This window comes from Eubalaena glacialis, chromosome 3 (assembly GCF_028564815.1).
Source record: "Eubalaena glacialis isolate mEubGla1 chromosome 3, mEubGla1.1.hap2.+ XY, whole genome shotgun sequence".
Lineage (NCBI taxonomy): Eukaryota > Metazoa > Chordata > Mammalia > Artiodactyla > Balaenidae > Eubalaena > Eubalaena glacialis.
In genome coordinates, this window is record NC_083718.1 from 16817418 (window position 1) to 16842778 (window position 25361).

Genomic DNA, 25361 nt, shown 5'->3' on the forward strand with positions numbered 1-25361 from the left:
ACACTGAACCTCTACAAGCAAGGTATTTTTAAAACAGAATACTATTCATAGTAAGTCTGACTTCTAGGAACATCCTTGAGTGTAACCATGAAGTAACAATCAATTTAAAATTCAGTTTGAAATGTGCCCTTGGTGTGAATCAACAGTAGTTTGTATTTTTTTAAAAAAGGAATAATAAAGAGATGTATAAGGAGACAAATAAACAAAAAAAAAAACCTCAAAAAAAGCAAAAACAGAAAAGCAGATGGTTTTAAAAATAAGAGACAAATAACATTTTGAATATGATCTGAGATTCATTAGTCTTCTTCACGATTCTTAGAAAAACTACTAGCTTCGAAGAGGGTCGTCACAACTGCTGTAAACTTTTTCCCTTTACAGAAGATTTCTGGTTTCCAAAATCTCTTACTACAAATGTTTTTAAACACAAACTAAAAAAACCCTTAAACTTCCATTGAAAATGATTTTATGGGAAATGGCTGTATTTAGAATTATGAGGGAGTTAAAAATTTAAAGCATTTGGAAAACCAAAGTCACCTGTTTATTTCAATTGAGGATTTAATAAAAATTATTTTTTTAAAAAAACAAGCAGAATTCAAAGCACACATATATTAGTACTTTCATTGAGAGTTATAGTAGAAGTTCACAGGTCAGGTATAAGCGTAAGAAAAGAAAGGGAGTCACTTGAAACTGACTACCCTCGATCTTAATTCCAATTATACAACATTATAATAGAAAAATGGGGTTATTTTATTTTTGATGTGATACACAACTTTATTCTTAATACAGAAATCAAATAGCTACAGATTAAGAACTTGGGTTCTGAAGTCAGACAGAACAATTAGATTTCTACTGTTTTGTAACACTGGGGAAGTTACTTCAACTTTATTAGTCTGGGTTTCATCATCTGGAAGAAAAAAGAGGGGGAGATCTCATAGGGTTGTATTAAGAATCAAACAAGAACTTAAAGTAAGTTAAATGTAAAAAAGCACTTAGCAATATGAAACGTAATAGGCTCACAATAAATGCTAGCAGATTATTCTAAGCCATTCAATGCTTCTCAAAGATGGATAGGCTTGTCAAAACGTTATTTTTTAAAAAAGTGTTTTCATTTCATTTCATTACCAAAGGCAATGTTTATAACATAACTTTGGGTAGACATAGGTGTTTTAACAAGAATTTAGGTATATTATCAAGGTAGTCAAGCTTACTCTTAGCCCTGAGGTTCTAACATATTTCAGTGAAGTCTACGGTCTTCAAAACAATTATGTATCTATTTATCAGGGACAAATGGTTTACAAGTAAGCAAAAAGGAATAATAATTTAATTTACTTAATTTGTACTGCCAAGAGGAGGAAAAGACTAAGAAAAAAACTGTGGGGCAGCTATTATTTTATCCTTTTTTTCATAACATCATTAAACTATTTATAATTAAAAAAAATAAATTTTGTGGGTTTTTTTTTCCCTTAGAAATGACTGCTTTCCTCTAAAGATCTCAAGAAAGGAAGAAAACACTTATGATAAGTATTCGTTTGTATGTATCCTGCCCCCTTAGTAAGGTTTTCATATTTTCTACTGGGACAGGTAGTTTCAAAATAATGCCACGTTAAAGTGTGAAAAACTTCAGGAAATTTCAAAGATGGGAAAGATGTAAGTTGCAAGACATTACTGTTTAACAGTGTACAGTATTGAATTCAGGAAAATGGTCTAATGACTTACAAACTGGATAGGATGAATAAATGTCACAGCTGAATAAAAATGACAAATGACTTGCAAATCCACCTTTATTAATGCTTAAACAGAATTAAATACATTTGGAACCAGGTGGAGAATGAGAACCAGGGTCTTGTGAACTTGCTAAAAGAGACAAAATTGAAAAGACTTGAGGTATGTTAAAGCTTTCTCAAGGAAGCTAATCCTTCCTTAACATTATTAGCTCCACAGACTAGCTTTTGGAGATAATTAACTACTTTAGGTTATGAAGACATAGCATGGAAAGGAACTAAACCCCAGTCCACGAAGTAGTGTGTGGATTGCACTAAGGTAAATGGATTGCAGTCATCAATTTATGAAATAACTAGTAATAAGCACAACTTGAAAATGAAGGCGTTTTTCGCAAAGAGATAGAAAAATAGCATCTCAGTACCTTGTCTTCCCTCATCATTGGTAAACAAACCAGCATCAGTGCTGCTGAGACTGCTGGAATCACTAAAATAAGGGAAAAGAAAAAAAAAAAAAAAACAGATCAAAAGAACAATTGATCTCTCAGTTGTCAAATTTTAAAGAGACATGGCAGCTCAGAGATGGAACTTAAGCCTGACAAAGATCTGAAAGAAAATAAGATGATTTTTTTTAATCAAACTGCAAATATCCCGGTTCCATTAACTACAGGGCATATTATTTTTGGCACATAAAACCACAGGAATCTAATGGGACTCTGACAGCAAGCCAGATGTGACTGCAACGAGGTGCTGACACAATTGATGCACTTTATTATCTGCTTTCATCAAATGCTTACTGCTCCTTTCTTATTCCAGGCAATTCAGCTTGAGCCCTGAACACCACTGCTCAATAAAATGGGGAAAGTCTCAATCAAAAGCAGGCTCAGGCTTTCTTCAGCACATGAAATAAATACAAGGGCCTGGGATAGAATTACTTTTCTTAAGCATATTTGCAAATATTCCAGAAAAGACATTACTTAAGAATTCCCAACAACTCTATTATTTGGCAAGGAGGAAAAAAGTTTACAATGGTAACAATCCATTAAATCAAAGCTAAGGTCTCTCTGAGCAGAAAATGAATATTGCCAATTATTAAGGAGGAAGTATACAAAAATAACGGGTTCTTATTATTTCCACAGAAGTTGGAGAGTATGATACAGAGTCAAACTTAACATATAAATGAAAATAAATAGTAAATATTCAACTGACATGAATTAAACTGTCACTTAGTTTTACCAGAAGAGATGCTTATATGAGAGTCTAGTTAGTTAAAAAAACCACAAGGACAAGGTCAGATAATAAGGGGTTTAGTTTTTAAAGAATATTGAGTGATGTTCTTAAAAATTCTCATATATTCTCTTTTTACTGTAATTCTTAATTCTAACCAATCAGGAAATCACCCCAGGTGATTTTTAAATTACAACACTTTTCCATCAACAGGGAGAATTCTGTAATCTTAGTTTAAAAAAAAAAAAAAAAGCATCCTAATCTGTTTTAAAATATTTAAATTGGGAGTTCAGCATTAAAATTATAGATGAAATTCTAAATCCACATACTTTTTCTGAATATAAAATATTTCAGTTTTTGATTTTTAAAAAATAAATATAAACAAAAAGTATAAAAATTTAAGTGGCACATTCTCCCAAGAAACTGAATTAGTACCTTTTTCTTTAACTTTCTTCAAATTAAGTGAATGTATGAAGCTATCCTGCACATATGTTAAGGAAAGAAAACAATACTTTTTAAAAGCATCATGTCGATACATATTTTCTTATTTACAAACAGGTATGCTCTTCTATACATAGTGCTGTTAGAGTATTAAAAACACTTCAGAAACTTTATCTTTCTGCTATTTAGCTGTCCAAACTACTATGGATTTTTTTTTTTCCCTGTGACTGAGTAGTGCTTTCTCATCCACCCTCATCAACACAACTCTAATAGAGGGCCTTAACATACATACCTTGGGTTAAATTCTTTTTCTGAAACCCTCGAGGCAAAAGTATTTAAAATTCATACATTTTTACACTTTATAAAGGTACATTCTAAAATGCCTAAGAGGAGTCTGGGGTAGCACTTCGTAATCAAACATATTAATATATTTTTTCAATTAAATGAAGGAATATCCATGTTAAATACAGGTCAAGTTAGGTCTGGCCACAAATTAATTAGTTTTTCACAGCTTTCAGGATTCAGATTTGCAGATAAAGGGCTGTGAATCTATGTGCCTTTATTTATTTATTTATTTTTTTGGTACAATGGTCTTCCAGTCTCTCTGAGTTCAGATTTACCCCCTTTAATCTATTCTACACATAGCCAGGTTCATCTTTTCAAAACAAAACTGGTTGACTAAAAATATTATGGTATCCTGGATGGGATCCTGGACCAGAAAAAGGACAGTAAATAAAAACAAAAGAAATTCTAATAAAGTATTGACTTCCGTTAATGTGTCAACATTGGCCCATTAGTTCTGACAAATGTACTATAGTAAACAGATGATATTACCAATAGGAGAAGCTGGGTGTAGGATGTATGGGAACAGGGTATACAGAAACTCTCTGTGCTATCTTTGCAAGCTTTCCGTAAATCTAGAACTATTCTAAAAGAAAGCTTATAAAACACACAGGTGCATATATGTGTGTGTGTACATATGTGTGTGTAAAAAAAAAAAGTCTATTAAAATTCTTATGTATAAAATAGATAACTAATAAGAACCTGCTGTATAAAAAAATTAAATTCAATTAAATTCAAAAAAAATTTCTTAAATTACTTCCTCAGATTTATTGGCTTAAATTTAGATATCAAGGCTTTCCATGGATGGGCTCCCACCTAAATTCTTCCCATCCCCATCTCTGGTCCTTTTTTTTTAATGTCTTTTCTCCAAGAGGTATCCCTATCTCCTCTCTCTTCTCTGCCTGCTGTTCTTCTTAAAGATACAAGAAAATCAGAATTCCCTCTCTAAGATCAGCTCTTAGCCCTTAACGATCCTTGGCCTACTTTGAGATGTTTTTACACGTGTTTTAAACAACATGCTTTCTTATTTACATTTCATCTAATTGACATCTAGCTAGTTGCTCCAAGTATATCATGTAGTTGTTAGTGGGTACAATAAATCAGAACAAGAACTTAAACAGAAGCAAGGCTTTCCATTTTCAGGAGCTGAGGGTCATTATGGCTTATCTTCAAGGACACCTCTTCCCACTTGTTTTTAGTATGACTTTTATAGCACAGTATTTAGAGGAGAATATATTCCATGAATGCTTGTTGAATTAATGCATGGATACCAATCCCAATCCCCTGCCCCAATCTGTTCATTTCCTATATTTTCTATTCTTGATACCTGCGCATCATCTGAGAGTCCTCTTTCTCATTCATCCTCCCAAAAATAGAGGCAGCCAACCTTCCACTCATTCCAACTCTTAAAACTGCTCCCATATTTTTTTTGTCCTCTACTATTGCTGCCATAATTCACCTCCCTGTTAAGGATGGACTGGAGATCAGCCAAAACTAAACGAGCCACTGTTGTCAAGGTCAGGTATCTTGATAAAATATAAATCTAATTGACTAAAAATTCTTCACTGACTTCCCATTACTTATATGATGAAACCAAACTACCAGAGCACACAGGCCTTCAAAACACAATTATTGCTGTAGTCTCCGCTCCCACTTATGTAATGCAGTTACATTACCTATACTTTCCCACATTCATAGCACTTGCTTCACAACCATGTCTCTGCATAAATTATTCCCTCTACCTGGGATGATCCGCCTTAACTCCTCGATATCTGAACAAGGCTTTCAGTCACAGTTCTTTAGGAAGGTTTCCCTCACCAGTACCTTCCGCTCAGCACATTTCTTTTTCATCATTTGCTTGTTTGGCTATTCCAGGTTATGAGGCTGAAGAGAACCGGGGCTGTCTTATTTGTCTTGGGACCATGAGTGGTGAACAGTAAACAGTAGTTATTCAAATGTGTGTTAAATCACACACACAGAGTGAAGTAGTTCCGTTCTTATCTATAAATCAGTTCCAAGGCAATATATAGCTTTTTATAGTAGGAAAGCTTTGGAAGTGGTCTCAAAAAACGCTTATTCTTGTTGGGAAGATACTTTAAATATTTAGCAATTTTCCCACAGAAGGAATATGCACCTAACTCTTAAGTGACCACAAAGAATAGCTGTATAGGTAAGTTTAAAATAAGAGGAAAAAAAATTAATTTATTCAAGAGTGAAAACATCCTTTTTGAAAATTTGTACTTAGGCTGTTGACTGCTGGGTAGCCTGATGGCACCTAATGCTCAAATTTTTTTTTACAATGAAAAGAAATGAAGAGAGTTTTATCTCATTTCTAGTCCAGGGTACACGTCTGTCAATAAAAGGAAGACATCAATAAAAGGAGGGGCTTATACAATCAATCCAGAAAGCAGGTAATCTGTGAATAATCCAGAATTGAGGATTTATCTCCACTGCCACACACCCTCCTTCCCAGCAATTAAGCAAGATAATTACTTTCAAGTCAAGCTAGATGGTCCTCAGTCACAATGGCCCAATACTTGCATACAAATAATTCTCATTCCAGTATAAAAATGACAATTATCTTGGAAGAAAAGCAGGTACCATAAACTTCTCAAAACCTTCCTGAAACATTTATGTAATTTTTAGTTCTTTAGAAAAATTACATAAATAGCAAACCACCTCTAATAAAAGGTCCATTCTATAAACTTATACCAGGTCCTACGCATATCTGTAACCACATTTACAAGGGGAAAGAAAAAATATATATATATGCGCTTATGAGATCCATAGCTCACAATCCACATGATTAAAATGATGCCAATCTTACCAATTAAAAATCAAATACTCTTTCCCAGACCATTTTTAAAGAATATTTTTTTCTTGACCACAGTTGTGCATTTGATTTCAAGGACATGCTTAAAAGGATGAACAGTGTCAATGTTTTCTCATTCCTGCAGGTAACATTAGTTCTGTGTAAAAGAAAAGTGATCACTTACCTTTTGAAGGTGTCAAAACAGTCCTTAACAGCTATCATTGTGGTATACCTCTTTTCTAGAATGGACAGATTAGACTAACTGCCAAAGGATTACTGCTTCTCCCATGTGTCTAACGACAAGATCAGGAGTTTCTAGACTATAAGTTGGGTTTTACAATTCATAAGTGATCAGAATTCCTAGCAATCTACAGACTTCTTAAAATATCTAGCCACTCACAGTGACGTGGTATCAACTTTGGTTCTCAGGAATCAGAATAAACTGATGAACCGTGACACTAAAAAGCACCAACGGCTAAAGCTCTATAATTAAACAAGTAAATAATTATAAATGCAATTCTAACAGTTATAAATGTGCTGTTATTCAAAAGCATTCTTTCCCATTGAAAATCCATTTCCTTTTCTCTTTGTAGCTGAAAATTAAGTCATTATAACACCATCAAAAGACTTTATAGATCAGACAAGCAATTTTGCTTTGCGCTAAACATCATAAATTATAAGTAAATAGAACCATGGTTAAACAGTACTATCACTACCATGATTATAATTTATACTTATTTTAAAATAGAACTAATTAAAATCCGAAACACATTCAACGGCAAACACTGGAGACATATTTTTATATTTAGAGAATAGAAAAGTCACCTTTCACTCATGAGTTCATCTGAGACCTTTTGCTCTTCGTATTCCATTTTGTCCTTATTGGTCTGGCTTGTTTCCTCACTTTCTAAGACTACTCCTTCGTCTTGGATTTTTGGTCCTTGTCTGACTATTTTCAGTTTCCTCTTCTTGACTTTGTTCTTGGTGAACTCTTGATATTGGTAAGCTCTGCTGTCATTGTCCATGTCCTGATCTCTACAAGCTTCGGGGGGCTGGGTCATTGTCCGCTTGTTAGCGCTGTCCTGCGGGAGGTCCACTGCCATGCGCTTGACCTTCCTCCTCCTGCGCAGAGGTCTGTTCCCAAGGCTGTCCACGGCAAAATCAGACTCGTGCCAGAGAGGTCTTTTCCCGCGAACGTTGTTATTTAAGTTCGATGATGGCCTGCGCTTTGCCACTAACATTTGGTCGTCAGAGTCGCTGTGGTCTTTTTTATTATTATTGTGATTCTCTCTATAGTCCTTGCTTGGTTCTTCCAAACTAGAATCAGAGCCTTCACTTAAGCAGTGACCGGTCTCCCACGGGTGATGAACATTATACGACCTCCGTTTTCTCCCTCTCCGTTTCCTGGCCTGGCGTTTCAGAGGGCAAGAGATACTTCGAGAATGGTCTCCAGTTTCGGCAAATCCACCTCGAGCTTGCTCCGAGCTCTCCTCCAGGGCTGAGACAAGATCATGAACCAGTTCTTCCATGGTTCGACTGAAATGCCTACATTTTTTTAAAGAGAGAAAAAAAAATTTAAATAGTCAGAGTCAACCATATTAACCTGGTTTATGGCAGCACACAATTCATTCTAAATCTGACTAGAATTAATAGTTATTATAAAGAACTGTGTAAAAGCTGCTTAATTTTCCTATCTAAGATATTACAGTTCCAAATATTCTGACTCATTTTTAAGTTTTTTCTTGTATAAGTGCTTTTATTAAACACAGGAATTACTTCAAGATAGAGTAAGCATAATATTAGCAATGAAAGAGCCCAGTGATTTTATATTTTTACTGTCTAATTATGGAAAAGTTAGTTCTCTTAAATCACCATACCTTAGTCTACTCCTGCCCTTTTCCTAAAGCCAGTTTTCAGAGCAGACGTGCAGAGTAAAGAGAACTTTCTCAGTCCTCCTGCTGCTCCACCACACACACACCCACACACACACACACACACACACACACACACACACACTAATTTCTAAGGAAACAAGGAAACATACAACCCTCTTCTCACCACATGCTCTACCCAGTCACTGCCATGACATGCGAGGCAGACAGAAAAATAGGCAGCTACGTTCAAGGTTTGTAATATATGTGAAAAGAAAATTTAACCAAACGCTAGGCATATATTGAGACCACACTAACCTCGCAACCCAGTGCAGCAGAAACTCTGTTCGTATTCAACCTGGAGCCCCACTGATCTAAAATGGCCCATCATTTTTCTTACCGTTACTCTGAAGCAGTCTCTTAGGCCTTACAAAAACAAAAAACAAAAAACTGAACTATGTGAGAAAATCATCCACTAGTCAGCAAGGATAAACATTAGTGTTCTTTGGGAATCTTTGTAAATTGTATGGGTCCTTTCCAAACCCAACAGGGCCCAGACACATGATTTTACTTTTTAAACGTTACAGGTAATTCAAATATGCACCATTCTTATGAAGATCATGAACAATCATTTCTTAAACTGAGTTCTAGAAGCACCTAGGATCAAAATATTCTCAATTATAAAGGACTGTATAGTTTCTAGAGTCTATAGCAGGGGTAGGCAAATTTTCTATAAAGGACCAAGTAGAAAATATTGTAGGCTCCACAGGCCATTAGGTCTCTGTCACAACTACTCAACTTTTACCATGGTAAGGCCAAGACGATCATAAGGAATATGGAAATGAATGGGTATGGCTGTGTTCTAATAAAATTTTATTTACAAAATCAAGTGATGGCCAGCCATAGTTTGCTGACCCCTGGTCTACATACAATCTTTATAGTCTATAATTTCAGGTGTTCACAAGTTCCCTTTAACGACTTTCAGCTTGATCTTTTCATTTTAATGATAACTTGAAAACAAACACACGTGTGATTCAACTGGATTTAACACTTACAATACGAAACACACATAAGGCTTCCAACACTTGAGTATTTATTATGTGCCAGGCTCATTTCTAAGTGTTTCATATGCGTTACCTCATTTCATTTTCACATAATAACCCTATAAGGTGGTAGCAGAAATACACAGAAACAGAGATTTAAGGGAGGCTTGCCCAAAGTGACACATGTAGGAAGTGGTAGAAGCAGGATTCAAACTGTGGCAATCTGGTTCCAGAGCCTGAATGCTCACCCAACTACAGCCAAGAACAGCTACACAAGTCCAGTATCTGGTTTGCATTTTTATTTATGATTGATTTAGCAGCAGGGGATACTATTTATTGTTGAGACAGATTTAATACGCATCTATGTAAAGCTGATGACTCACAGTTAAGCATTACATTCTTCTGAACAGAAAAAAGGGATGGGAGACCTGAATCAACATAAGGCACTGGGCAGTTGGGTGGCGAAAGTGAGTCAAATTCAAAGAACCAGGGATGTAGTCCTCGGTAAAATGCACACTGTGAGCAATTAAGTAATAGGACATTGTCTTTCAGTTAATGTGGGTTTGTATTTTCCAGATCTATCTCCTTAGACACTCTGAATGAATAAACAAAAAGTCTATATAGACAAACATTTTTCAAAAACATGGTGATTCAAATATATATATTGTAAATGAACTCTGGAGGGCCGCTAAAAATTGTTTTTTGCCTTTAAAAGGTTACTCGGGTTTCAGAACACTGAATTTGATGAAGAGAAATATGCATCACATAGGAATTAGCATTAAGCCAATACAAGGGCTACAATTCCAACTACATTGATAAGCCAAATGGATCTTATTTCAATACCTAAATGTTAATAATTGCCTTTTTGTTTTCCCTTTATTGCAATGAATATTTTGTTTTTTTCCTTTAACACTATTTCTTTGGAGGAAACGTAGTCTGAGAATTATTATCTCAGAAAACAATACTGTACCTTTAAAAAAATTCACTGGAAGCCAGTTTAACATGTACTACAATAAAGATCCTTTGTCTAAAGGAAGACTCAGTATCACCTGGTTCTGGAGGAATTTACTTTTTGAAGAAACAGTTTTCTTATCAATGGGTGAATGACTGGTTCTAAATAGTAATATGAAATTAATTAACTCAATGCATGAATATAATCTCCAACTAAAATTGCAGGTTATTTTGGAAGTTAAACTTTAGTGCTTTACTTTAGAAGAGAAAATGTAATGGTCCTAATATTAGAAAAAGCTTAGCACATCAGATTTAATCTACTGAAATTTGATACTATTCATTAATTTCATTTAAATTAATTCATTATACTGCTGTGATCAATGCAGTTTAACCAAATATAACCAATAATATTACTAAAAATGAAAGCAAAATTTCTTTATAACATTATTAAAATTGTGCCAGCCTTATCTGATTTTATATTGATTTTCTTAAGAGAAAATAAAAAATATTTTAACTAGAAGAATCTAATTTACTCCATGATGTGATTCAAACATGAATCAACTAAAAAACTACTTTAAAAAGCTTTTCAAAAAAACCCCTATAAAAACATGGAAAAAATACATTTAAGTGACATTCAGAGTTCAAATCACTTTTTCCCCTTTAGTTTCAACTCACCAGAGTCCTGCAAGTCAATCTCAACCAAAACTCCTGTAAATGAGCCAGTACTATTATAGTTAGTCAAGCTGCTTCACTTACACCTCTCAGGTAAAAGTGGCATCAACAAGCTTCACAGAAATAGTCATTATAAGAGACCATCACATGATCAATAGCTCATTTATTTCCTTTGCCTTGGCAGTTACTGAAGACCATTGCCCCGCAACATTTTATCCTAAAGATATTTTCTTAAATAACCCCTTTCTTACTGGAGGCGAAAACTGGAAATACGTAACTTTTCTGTACAAAAATCTATGTTTATTAAGCAACCATAGTTTTAAAGACTGAATTATAGTAAAATCCAGTGAATTACCACTTAGCTAATTTGTAAGTTTTATATTCACATCTATAAAGCAGTTTCTCTTCATTTGGAACCCAACGGAAATGAAATCTTTTGGGAATAGCTTGCACTGAGTATAATGTCTAAGAGAACACTTCACTAATCGTTTTCTTAAGCTAGTCCAAATGAATAGAATAAAATTACAGTCCCACTATTTATATAAAGTTGGATTTTGTAAAAGGAAGTGACTTGAGTAGATAAGCATTTTGGTTTTTTCGGTGGTATTATATTGTGCTGAGCAATCTATAAAATGTATGATCAACCCAGAAACCGATGAGCCAGTTTCAGGTAAGAATATTTGGCCAAAGGTCAAGTTCGTTTGTTTGTTTGTCCTCCTCCAGGCAACACTAAACATCCAGCAAAATGAGTGAATTTCTCTCCTTGGCTTCCTTTAACACCAAGTTCTAATTAATTCAGAAAAGGCCTTCCTAAACAATGTATGCTCTAGTGTGAGGAAGATCAGTTAATGTAGAAAACACTGCACTGAGTTTAAGGGTTTTTTCGAATGTTTTTGGTTCAAGGAAGAAGAATCAGGAAGCTGCCCTAGTCCTAAGTTACTGCTCCTATGTCCTCAAAGAACTGACAAGTTGACCGAAGAACCAAGGGCCTCAAAGGGAGTCAACAATGTAGAGGCAGGCATAGCAGGAGTTGAAGTCCAAGAAAGCCCACAAAACAAATTCCCCCCAATAACCAACAACTAACTATTTTGTCAATGATTATTACTTTTTTGAAGCCTGTAATGGCAATAACTACTATTCCTAGAAGGGAAAAATATAGCATATATGGGAAAATTAGGGAATAATTTCCTTTTCTGGATACCGATAAAATAACTATAACAAGAGGATGGACATGTGTGTCTACTGAATAAACCCACCAAGTTCATTATAAAACAAAAATCTTCCAGATATACCTAAAGGGTAACTGACTACAGCTTTCACATATCTAGTTAAGGAAAAAAAAATTAAATACTCTTTACCACCTCGTACATGGTAAAATTCTCATCTTCATCTCTGTAAAAGATTAGATCTTCTACGAAGTTAAGTAATTTTAGGAGTGGAGCGCTAAAAGGTACCTATTGCTAAATACAACTGTTCAATTGGCTTCAAAAATTTAAGGGAATAACGATTTACACGTTAGATTCTGTATGAATAAAAATTCAGTGAGTACAAAAACAGTGAACCAACAGTACATAGTCAAGAGCTATGCTGATGAATATATACTATTACTACCACAAGCTTAAGAAGAAAATAGTTTTGGAATTAGCATGCCTTGATATTCACGTTAGCTTTTACTTAAGATAGGAAAGGTTGGTTGGTCTTAAAAGTATATAGCAAATAGCCAAACAGATGAAAATGAACACATAATAGTGTAGACCATGACCGTGGGAGACTAAACAGGCAAATGATGAGCCTTAAAGATGCCACATCAAGGGCTAAATTTTATGACTAATTTAACAAAATATGATTCATAAGAACGTTCTAAAGTTTGATTAAGATTCTTGCTGCTCATAGGAATTTACAGATTTCCTTCCTTAATGGTAATATTATTTGTCCAAACAAGTGTTTATCTCAGTCTAGTAACCGATTAAGAGATTACATCTTCAATTTACTCTATTTATGTATTTTGGGACAGATCATAGGAAATTAAGAATAACTCTAACATTAAATGGTAACACTTGGGCTAGTTTAGAAATTCCTTGACTTATCTATATAAACCATTAATTGTAAGTAATCTTTTCTCTGTTTTTTAAAAAAGTAGCATGGGGGGTGGGGGAATCTATCTTATTCTGAAACATGCAAATGATTAATTATAACTTTACATTGACACTAGGCAATAAATATGGAATAGAATTCACTAGGGGGAAAAAAAGGCTGGGAGGAAACTGTAGAGAACATGAGCTTTAAGAGTCAAAGCAAGAATTTGGAAGCTAAATTATACTATAGTCATCAGCCAGAGGACCTTGGACAAATTACTTATCTTTTGATTCTGTTTCTTCATCATAAAAATGTGTATAATGACTATCCTGTAGGGATTCTGTGAGGATAAGAATGGGTACTTATGTGTGAGAGCAGTTATTTCATCTTTCAACAACCTCTACACACAAATAAGAGGAAATTGTTATTGAAATAGCAAATCATTCTTCTTTTAAGGTACAAACTGTACTATGAATCCTGAGTATGTCATAATAAAAGCTAAGACCATCAACTTTTCTGAGTTCTTGAACCTCTCTGAATGATGGTGAGAGAGGAGTTAACAGACATTTGCAAAAATCTTGCATACAATTTCAAGAAATTTAAGCACTTCCTTCAAGACTTCTATCGATTAAAAAAAAAAACAAAACCAAAAATCTCAGGTTAAAAAAAAAAATTAATGCTCTGTATTTGACCTACTCCTATCCTACTGATATACAGATATAAGAAAAAAAAAGATGAAAGGATATCATCCTTCCAAGTTAAGAGCCACAAGGTTCGCCACCAAACAGAAAAACTCATTCCCATGATGGGAGCAAAAGTTCTACTGACTTGCACTCAACTGGAGGCGTTGCTGGCAGCCACTACTTTGTCACTTCTGTCACCACGGGAACCCCCAGAAAGCTTTCTTTCCTCCTTACCCTAGCAACGTGACAAAAAGCAGATCATACATGGCTTTACCCAAAAAAAATCGAATTCTACTTTCCAAACACTGATTTTCTAATTCTACTTTCCAAATAGTGATCTAATAAGGCAGCTCATTCATTATTTAAATGTGAAGATCATTCTTTTGATTTTTTTCTTCATTTAACGACTTCAAGAGTTATTCAAACTTCTTTCCTTATACTGTAAACACTTTCAAAAAGTAAACTATTGAATAAAAAACTGCCTAAGGAAATAAAGTCAAAGTCTAAAACAAACAAAAATAATGTAAAGCCTAAAAAATAATTCATAACAATTCTGGTTAACAAGCATATATTAAAGTGCATCTAGGCGACCTTCTAATATTTAGGAAATGAGTCTCATGCATTGCTCATACATGGTGACTACTCAATATTTTTGAATATATTCTGAATTCCTAGAATAGGAATGAGAATGAAGACAACTGAATATTAATTACAAATACCTAGCATAATGCTTGACACATAACAGATGTTTTAAAAAAGTCTGCTGGATGAACAAACCAATGACAATGAACAAATAACAAAGGAAATATATGATTTGACTGAAAATTTGAACAATCCAGATTTCAAATTACAGAAACCTGACTCAGACAAACCTGACAGTATGAAACTGAGTTCAAGACAAAAGGCAAAAAAAAAAAAAAAAAAAAAAGGCAGTTATTTAAAAAGCACATTTTCACTATGCAGTTTTCCAGACCTAAAGAAAATCAAAATAGCAAATAGAAATGAAATGATAGAAGAAAAGGTCCAGAATCAATAGTTTATTTGTAATGGGTTTTTTTTTAAAGCAAAGCCACATAAAGTGAAATAAATAGATACTATACCTCAGTAGATCAATAATGATTCAATAGTTTCATTATCAAGAACTAATTTAAAAAATCTGTTTAGTTCAACCTTCAAAATCTTTCAAAAAAAAAAAACACCTCAGAAATTGACTTTAAATATAAATCACTAATAAAGTAAAAAGTAATAAAGTGTGTCAAAATTCTAAATGTGATTTGTCCATTAAATGAATCAAATTTTAAAAGGCAGGTTAACATTTTAAGTACCAAAATAGATACTTTTTGGACCCTACTTTCAAAATTGTATGTGAATGAGGTGGCAGGAAGAGAAGATAGACATTCCCAGCTACAAAGATTTTATAAAAATATAATATGAACTACTTATAATAACTTGCACAAAAAACGTATTTCCTGACACACAAAAAAACATAGAACTTTTATTATTTAATTGTATAAAACTTTTCTTCCTTAGGCTTTTAAATTATAAAATAATATATCAGTTCTACCTTTTAACAAATTATTAAGAAAGAGAGGAATCATCTACATTTACCCATGTGGTGCCTGAAAACTGAAAAACCAGCCTGGACATTGGAGAAGAAGTTGAACTCAAGATGGGAGTTAGATACATCAGGAATTCTAGCCTGGTTAACGAATCTGGGCATATACTTTCCGGTTTATATACTCCTTGTGATATGGTATCTCATTCGGACACATAGGCAGTATGCTAGGATAGTTAAGAATTTTTTCTTTTAGATATACTGGAATCATACTGCAAATATGATACTTGGGTATATATTTAAACTACATTTGCTCCTGTCTCACCACCTCCTAAATGCAAAAAATAACAGCACCTACCTCAAAAAATTTACAAGAGATAATACATGTACTTAAAACTCGGCACCAAATAACTGCTTAGTAGTAGCATCCCTAGTGGCACTGATATTTCGTCACTGGCATAAAACACACAGGCATAGTACAGCAAATGTATGATCAATGAATGAAAAAGACAATTCCATTACGAAATTTTGAATAAAGTGATGGTTGCACAGATGAACTAGAAAAAAGGGATCCAAATTTCTGGAACACACTCATTCTGTCAAATCAGGCATGATTTAAGAATTCCATTCAAAAACCCTGATAACATGCCAGGCACTATGTTATACTCTGGTGCTATAAGAAAGGATGAATTCCATGTCAAGTAAAATAGAGAACTAAAAGAGGGTTTCTCTATATTATAAAGAGGTACCTAACCATGAATTGGGTGGAAGGTGGAAGGGTGAGAAAGGAGGTGAAAGAGTCATACTTTTAAATTAGATAGTCATTTATTGCACAAATCAGTATCACTATAACAAGAGCAGACCAGTCTACAGAACACATTTTGTCTTCCCCCCCCCCTTAAAGAGATGCTTAATGGTGAAACATTAAGAAAGGTACCCTGGAGAGGGAACCCTGAGGTGATGGAAATGTCCCATATCTTGTTTTGTGTTGTGGTTACAGTGTATACAACTGCCAAAACTAAAAATACTAAACACTTAAGAACTATGTGTTTTATTTTATGCTAACTGCTTCACCATTTAAAAAAAAAAAGGCTCATTTAAAAAAAAAAGTGCTATTTTTCTCACAGGAAAATGTGAGCATTTAAAAGGAGCATAACGAAGATAATGGCTATAGTTCCCTGTGCTATACAGTATATCCTTGTTGCTTATCTATTTTATACATAGTTGTTTGTATGTCTTCAGCCCATGCCCCTAATTTGCCCCTCCGCATTATCTTGTAATAACTTTCAATGGAGTATAATTTGTAAAAATACTGAATCACAATGCTGGACACCTGAAACTAATACAATATTGTAAATCAACTATATTTCAACTAAAAAATTTTTTAAAAAGGAGCATAAACAAGTCTATAATGATATGATCTCATTCAAAACAGTTTAGGCAAGATATTCTTTTAACTTTTCAGTGATAGGTGATGCAAAAGAAATTCTTCGGACCACAGACTACTAGAATCCCCCATATTCTCATTTGCTGCAGATCTAGGAATGGACAGACATATTACAGCTGCATTTCACCTGTTGTTCAACACTTTATGTTTGAGAACAGTCAGTGGAAATTTTGCTTCTTTCACTGTTAGTCTTAGGTAGACTTGGAGGAAAAGGGTTTGGGAGGAAAAACAAGACCGGAATTACAGAGCTTTCAACTAGAAATCCAAAACCCAGCTTCTAGCTCTAGGACTAAAGGATGCATGGCAACACTGGACAAGTCACTTAACTATTCTGCGCCTCTGATAATCTCCTAGCATAGGGCTGTCCTAAAGATAAAGTGTGTGTATTTGTGAAAACACTCTGACAAGTCAAAGCAGTTTATTATTCTAAAGTGGCGTTGGTGGTATGATACTGTAGTCGAACTCCCAAATTTAATCCTGACATTTACATGTTCTCAGGGGACACCCCATGCACATCTTATTTGAACTAGAATGGAACGTTCAAGGGGCAGAAACTGGTAGGTTACTCCTACTCCAAAAACCCGGGGTAGGAAGGCGAAGTCTCCTCCACTACTAAACTTCCAGGAGTCTAGATTTCTGGGATTTGATCTTCCAAAACACCTGGGATAATCTAGTAAATTTAAAAAGACAAATGAGGAAATAAGGCCTATATTAAGACACATTCTTCTGTACCCTCGTCTTGTCAACAATCAATGAGGAAATGAATTGCTCCTGGAGTACAGAAAGGTTCACGCCTAAATTATCGTGGCGTGGTAGACAAGCCATCAGCAAGCATTAACTGTATTCCTTCGCAAATCTTTAGCACACACCTCAACGCCTTCCTCAAACTGCGTCCATCCCAGGCACGAGTGAGAGCAAGGCCTAAAGGTCTTCAGATCATCCATCACAACTCCCTCCCCCTTCCATTCCAGGTCCAGCGGCCTCCGGCCATCACACCCTTTCCAGATCTCCCATCCCCTGGGCCGCCAGCCTCACCAGCTGTTCCCGGCGGCTGGAGCTCCGATCGGTTGGCGCCCGGCGGCCCCGAACATTAACGACACCCAGGAGCCTGGCCTCGAGGCTCAGGCCCGAGAACAGACTCCAACTACCACAGCACCAGCGGCTTCCCAGGAGCAGTTCAGCATTTTGAGCTGAGCTTCCGGAAGCCGACTGGAGGCGGAAACCGGATGCCAGGAGCAACCATTAGCTCTCCTCCCCGCCCCCACCCCAGCTTCCTTCTCTGAGAATCTCCTCCTTTTGCTCGCAGAAGATATAGAAGCCAATAATTTGAAATTTTTCATAAGCAAAATTTCTTAATTTTTCTTTCTAGCCTTCCGGAAACTGAAACAGTGTGAGGGAGAAAGTGTAAAGTCAACGAAAAGTTGAACCCCCGGGACCAGCGGAATGGTTTAGCCCGGTTGCCTAGGAGACCGAGAGTAACTCCAGTGGTGCAGCTGGCGCGCTGAGGCTATGGCCACGTTAGCCCGGCTGCAAGCTCGGTCGACGAGTGTAGCACATCAGTACTACTACAGGAACAGGTAGGGCATCAACTGGGGGAGCGCGAAAAGGCCTGGCTTCATCCCCAGCCCGTTATTCCTCAACAGGAGCTTCCTATGAGCAAATTCCCTAACTCGCTGAGTACCACCCACTTCCCTTCGTCATTTGTGGGCTGCAAACAGAATGGCAAATTTAAAAGTAGTGTTAGCATACAGGGGTATTATCGATACAGGGGGCCATGGTTATCAGCTGGAGATGATTTTTAAAATTCCAGTATAAATAAAATTGTAAAATGAAGTGTTTTCCTTTGACATCATCACTCCGCAATGTGATGAAACCTGTGTCCTCCTTGTAGAAGGATTAATGGCCTGACTGGGGTCGCCCAGGCTCCTTAGCTGGGTGAGCTCAGAGTATCCCCCATCTACCTGGGGATTTGAACCTCCATTATGTCACAAATATCATTGAACTCAACCGTTCTGTGACTCAATTGTTTTCCCGAAGTGACAGTATCTAAACTATTCTGACAGGATAATCAGTACCAATATGTTAATTAATAAAAGAGGGCTAAGGAAGACACTAGCGGCCTTATCCATCTCTCTACACCTAATCTTCTCACTAGAGGTTCATTTGAACACTGGCCTTCTGGAAGCAGTCCCTCAGGAGATTTTCCAGCTTAAGAAAAAATCCAAATAAAGTAAATCAGACCCTAGTAGAAGATAGTGACATGCTAGACCAATGGAAAATATGCCAAGAACACAGAATCTTGCTGAGCTCTTCTTATTCTAACAGTTTTCTCACCTACTGCATTCTTAGAGCACCGTGTACCTGTTACAGCACTTGATCACAATTTAATTTTACATTCTGTTGTGAGATAATATATGAGATATATAAGTATCATCCCTCTTAGCTGCACAATAATCACTTGTCTAATAATTCCATAAATGAATCTTTCAATCAATCATTGGTCCTGGTTTACATAAATGTATGAAAAATAGCTACAGACAGAAATTATGTATTATCTATAATTATAGATAAATTATGTGGAAGGTCCTGTATTTATGACATAGATATCTAAAAGAAATAAATTCCATCCCTCTGATGTTCACAGCCTAATATGGAATATAGGCATTTAAAAGATAATTACAACAGAGTAAGCATGAACAGGAAGGGAAATGCCTAACATTTCTTGAGCACTGATTATATGCTGGACATTGCATTAGGAACTTCTCCATATAATATTCATTTGGTTTTCACAACTTTACAAGTTAATGTATTAATTTATATTTTTAGAGCTTGAGAACAGTGTTGTAGAAAAGCTTGGTGAAGTGTCACGCAACTGCAAACAGACATAATTTTTTTCTAAAGATTTCAGTGTTAATCTTTGTCCCCATCTCCTGACTTTTGACAATGGGCACATTTTCCCAAAGCTGGAGGTGGTTTGGAGAAAAAACTAGGGCTCTACAAAGGCCATGATGAGAATAGGCTGGCATTCCTTCCATTTCATTTATTATTATTATTAATATTTTCAGTATGAAGGAAAGTCTCTAAAGATCACGAAGGAATCAAAATTTCCAAGTTTGCCTAGTTTAAAAAAAAAGGGTATTGATTAGCATAGGAGCAAAAACCATATAAAATGTTAGTATATGAAAAAATAAATGGGCAATTTCCTTAAGAAATTGTTGTCATTTCTCATCTGTTATTGACTAGATTAGTTCTTTTGCAAACTTCAGTGTACATCACCTGAGGGTCTTGGTAAAATGCAGATTCTGATTCAGTGGGTCTCACTTATGGCCAGCAAATCTGCATTTCTCGCAAGAGTTCCTGTCAGGCCCCATTTTGCATAAAAAGGGAGACTTTGTAAGAAAAAAAAATGGTGTATGGGCCTATCGTTTAATTTGTAAACATCCGTACAAGTTATATATTTATTCCTTCTTTACATGAGGCAAAGAAAATGAGGTTCAGGTGGATTGATAATTTGTATGAGGTCATACAACTACTAAGTCTCAAAACCGTAAAACCCAACTCTAAGGCCTATGCTCTTCACTACCATACTAGACAAGATTTTCTTCCCACTACACTGGTTTTGATGAATTAACTCACAGGAAGCACCAAGATCCAGAAATCCAAATGGCACGAGCATACCGTTTCAACTCCGTTAGCATGTAGGCACCAGAGTTGGAAGAAACAATTTTAATTCTTCTTGGTTTGTTTTAATGTCTTCTATGTTGGTAACAAGGCAGTGGCAAAAATGTTTCTACCTAACAGCTGGCACCAGATTGCCTCTGAAGTTGAAACGTGACTTTGCTGGGAAAAATATACTATGACTAAGTGCTTAGATTAGCACCTGAATCCTCCAGGACCTGGGTGTCCACCCAGGAAGAGAGAAGCTTCTCTGCCTAACATAGGGGAAAGGTTTGGAACTCCAAGAAGTGAAAAGCAAATAGGGTGGTAGCTGATGTGATAAGAAAGCTAGGGGCATGGGTAGAGTTGTGCATTATCAAACCTGTCCAAGCCCTTGGGGAAGTTGCTCCCACAAGAAATGTTTGGTGGGCACTCATGTTTGGTGGTCTACTCATCAAAGAGACTGAATATTGTGTCTAGGATGTTACAGGGTGGCACAAAGATAATACACAGTTGTTATTTGACTAAGTATTGGCCTTTTTTTTTTTTTAAACTTTCACTATTACTTCCTAGTTTCATTTCTATTCTTCTGAATTACTGAGATTTCTTTGTGACTTATTGGTCATTTATACTCTCCTATTTGTGGAAAGAAGAATTTGGTATATGTTCATTAATCATATTGTTCATTTTCCCCATATCCTTATTTAAATTTCATCTAGTTGATCTGTCAAATGCTAATAGGAATGAGTTCAAAATGCCCCTCTTCCACTGAATTCCACTGAATTTCCACTGTGTGGTATCCTTTTATGTCATGTTATTTAGCTTATATATGTGTACTGGTGTGTGTCTCTTCATTATTGGCTATATATTGGTCTTTTTTGAATGTGCAAAATGTTTCACCTTTGAATCCTACTTGCAATTTTTTAAAATTATTTTTATTATTTCTTTAAACAGATTGAATGCAGTAACATACAACTTATAATATTAATATTGATCCTCTTTTATCTGATCTGAGTTAATCATATCGTTTTTGTATATTTCTCTTCACAAACAGCACATTTTAGGGTTTTAAATAATTAGAACCCAGGAAGTTTGTGATGGGTTAAGTTTGCTTCTTTTTTTTTAATTTAATTTTTTATTTTATATTGGAGTATAGTTGATTTACAATGTTTTGTAGTTTCAAGTGTACAGCAAAGTGATTCATTTCTACACATACATATTGATATGTAGGCATTTTACATGTTCACCCTATGTTAAGCTACTTTTTTTTTTTTTTAAACATCTTTATTGAAGTATAATTGCTTTACAATGGTGTGTTAGTTTCTGCTTTATAACAAAGTGAATCAGTTATACATATACATATGTTCCCATATCTCTTCCCTCTTGCATCTCCCTCCCTCCCACCCTCCCTATCCCACCCCTCTAGGTGGTCACAAAGCACCGAGCTGATCTCCCTGTGCTATGCGGCTGCTTCCCACTAGCTATCTATTTTACGTTTGGTAGTGTATATATGTCCATGACACTCTCTCACCCTGTCACATCTCACCCCTCCCCCTCCCCATATCCTCAAGTCCATTCTCTAGTAGGTCTGTGTCTTTATTCCCGTCTTGCCACTAGGTTCTTCATGACCTTTTTTTTTTTTTTTTTTCCTTAGATTCCATATATATGTGTTAGCATACTGTATTTCTTTTTCTCTTTCTGACTTACTTCACTCTGTGTGACAGACTCTAACTCCATCCACCTCATTACAAATACCTCCATTTCATTTCCTTTTATGGCTGAGTAATATTCCATTGTATATATGTGCCACATCTTCTTTATCCATTCATCCGATGATGGACACCTAGGTTGCTTCCATGTCCTGGCTATTGTAAACAGAGCTGCAATGAATATTTTGGTACATGACTCTTTCTGAATTATGGTTTTCTCAGGGTATATGCCCAGTAGTGGGATTGCTGGGTTGTATGGTAGTTCTATTTTTAGTTTTTTAAGGAACCTCCATACTGTTCTCCATAGTGGCTGTATCAATTTACATTCCCACCAACAGTGCAAGAGTGTTCCCATTTCTCCACACCCTCTCCAGCATTTATTGTTTGTAGATTTTTTGATGATGGCCATTCTGACCGGTGTGAGATGATACCTCATTGTAGTTTTGATTTGCATTTCTCTAATGATTAATGATGTTGAGCATTCTTTCATGTGTCTGTTGGCAATCTGTATATCTTCTTTGGAGAAATGTCTATTTAGGTCTTCTGCCCATTTTTGGATTGGGTTGTTTGATTTTTTGTTATTGAGCTGCATGAGCTGCTTGTAAATCTTGGAGATTAATCCTTTGTCCGTTAGGTTGTTTATTCGAGATGTTTCCTGTTTCTTGATGTAGGCTTCTATTGCTATAAACTTCCCTCTTAGAACTGCTTTTGCTGCATCCCATAGGTTTTGGGTCGTCGTGTCGCCATTGTCATTTGTTTCTAGGTATTTTTTGATTTCCCCTTTGATTTCTTCAGTGATCACTTCGTTATTAAGTAGTGTATTGTGTAGCCTCCATGTGTTTGTATTTTTTACAGATCTTTTCCTATAATTGATATCTAGTCTCATAGCGTTGTGGTCGGAAAAGATACTAGATACGATTTCAATTTTTTAAAATTTACCAAGGCTTGATTTGTGACCCAAGATATGATCTATCCTGGAGAATGTTCCATGAGCACTTGAGAAAAATGTGTATTCTGTTGTTTTTGGGTGGAATGTCCTATAAATATCAATTAAGTCCATCTTGTTTAATGTATCATTTAAAGCTTGTGTTTCCTTATTTATTTTCATTTTGGATGATCTGTCCATTGGTGAAAGTGGGGTGTTAAAGTCCCCTACTATGATTGTGTTACTGTCGATTTCCCCTTTTATGGCTGTTAGTATTTGCCTTATGTATTGAGGTCCTCCTATGTTGGGTGCATAAATATTTACAATTGTTATACCTTCTTCTTGGATCGATCCCTTGATCATTATATAGTGTCCTTGTCTCTTGTAATAGTCTTTATTTTAAAGTCCATTTTGTCTGATATGAGAATTGCTACTCCAGCTTTCTTTTGATTTCCATTTGCATGGAATATCTTTTTCCATCCCCTCACTTTCAGTCTGTATGTGTCTCTAGGTCTGAAGTGGGTCTCTTGTAGGCAGCATATATATGGGTCTTGTTTTTGTATCCATTCAGCCAGTCTGTGTCTTTTGGTGGGAGCATTTAATCCATTTACATTTAAGGTAATTATCGATATGTATTTTCCTATTCCCATTTTCTTAAATGTTTTGGGTTTGTTATTGTAGGTGTTTTCCTTCTCTTGTGTTTCTTGCCTAGAAAAGTTCCTTTAGCATTTGTTGTAAAGCTGGTTTGGTGGTGCTGAACTCTCTCAGCTTTTGCTTGTCTGTAAAGGTTTTAATTTCTCCATCAAATCTGAATGAGATCCTTGCTGGGTAGAGTAACCTTGGTTGTAGGTTTTTCTCCTTCATCACTTTAAGTATATTCTGCCACTCCCTTCTGGCTTGCAGAGTTTCTGCTGAAAGATCAGCTGTTAACCTTATGGGGATTCCCTTGTGTGTTATTTGTTGTTTTTCCCTTGCTGCTTTTAATATGTTTTCTTTATATTTAATTTTTGATAGTTTGATTAATATGTGTCTTGGTGTGTTTCTCCTTGGATTTATCCTGTATGGGACTCTCTGTGCTTCCAGGACTTGATTAACTATTTCCTTTCCCATATTAGGGAAGTTTTCAACTATAATCTCTTCAAATATTTTCTCAGTCCCTTTCTTTTTCTCTTCTTCTTCTGGGACCCCTATGATTCGAATGTTGGTGCGTTTAATGTTGTCCCAGAGGTCTCTGAGACTGTCCTCAGTTCTTTTCATTCTTTTTTCTTTATTCTGGTCTGCAGTAGTTATTTCCACTATTTTATCTTCCAGGTCACTTATCCGTTCTTCTGCCTCAGTTATTCTGCTATTGATCCCGTCTAGAGTATTTTTAATTTCATTTATTGTGTTTTTCATCATTGCTTGGTTCCTCTTTAGTTGTTCTACGTCCTTGTTAAATGTTTCTTGCATTTTGTCTATTCTATTTCCAAGATTTTGGATCATCTTTACTATCATTATTTTGAATTCTTTTTCAGGTAGACTGCCTATTTCCTCTTCATTTGTTAGGTCTGGTGTGTTTTGACCCTGCTCCTTCACCTGCTGTGTGTTTTTTGTCTTCTCATTTTGCTTATCTTACTGTGTTTGGGGTCTCCTTTTCACAGGCTGCAGGTTCGTAGTTCCCGTTGTTTTTGGTATCTGTCCCCAGTGGCTAAGTTTGGTTCAGTGGGTTGTGTAGGCTTCCTGGTGGAGGGGACTAGTGCCTGTGTTCTGGTGGATGAGGTTGGATCTTGTCTTTCTGGTGGGCAGGTCCACGTCTGGTGGTGTGTTTTGGGGTGTCTGTGGCCTTATTATGATTTCAGGCAACCTCTCTGTTAATGGATGGGGCTGTGTTCCTGTCTTGCTAGTTGTTTGGCATAGGGTGTCCAGCACTGTAGCTTGCTGGTCGTTGAGTGAAGCTTGGTCTTGATGTTGAGATGGAGATCTCTGAGAGATTTTCGCCGTTTCGTATTACGTGGAGCTGGGAGGTCTCTTGTGGTCCAGTGTCCTGAAGTTGGCTCTCCCACCTCAGAGGCACAGCCCTGATGCCTGGCTGGAGCACCAAGAGCCTTTCATCCACACGGCTCAGAATAAAAGGGAGAAAAAATAGAAAGAAAGAAAGAGGATAATATAAAATAAAATAAAGCTATTATAATAAAAAATAAGAAAAAAATTATTAAGAATAAATTTATTAAGAAAAAAAATTTTTTTAATTTT

The 25361-nt window shown here is 35.7% G+C and overlaps 2 protein-coding genes across 6 annotated transcripts in view; one reads left to right on the forward strand and one right to left on the reverse strand.

Annotated features, from left to right (window-relative positions):
* Positions 1-18020, reverse strand: part of GPATCH2 (G-patch domain containing 2) — a 173204-nt gene extending 155184 nt beyond the window's left edge. For 4 of the 5 annotated variants that reach the window (XM_061185304.1, XM_061185306.1, XM_061185308.1 and 1 more), the window contains exons 1-3: positions 17874-18020; positions 7366-8085; positions 2144-2205 (exon numbers count right to left, since the gene is read on the reverse strand). In XM_061185304.1, coding sequence (XP_061041287.1) covers positions 2144-2205; positions 7366-8085; positions 17874-17929 — 838 coding nt within the window. In that variant the 5' untranslated portion in view covers positions 17930-18020. Of the gene's footprint in view, positions 1-2143; positions 2206-7365; positions 8086-17707 lie in introns of all 5 variants that reach the window. The other variant, XM_061185305.1, reaches the window with a different exon arrangement.
* Positions 18021-18307: 287 nt separating this feature from the next.
* The window catches only part of SPATA17 (spermatogenesis associated 17), a 204505-nt gene continuing 197451 nt past the window's right edge, over positions 18308-25361 (forward strand). The window contains exon 1 of the mRNA XM_061185311.1: positions 18308-18415. Coding sequence (XP_061041294.1) covers positions 18348-18415 — 68 coding nt within the window. The 5' untranslated portion in view covers positions 18308-18347. The remainder of the gene's footprint in view (positions 18416-25361) is intronic.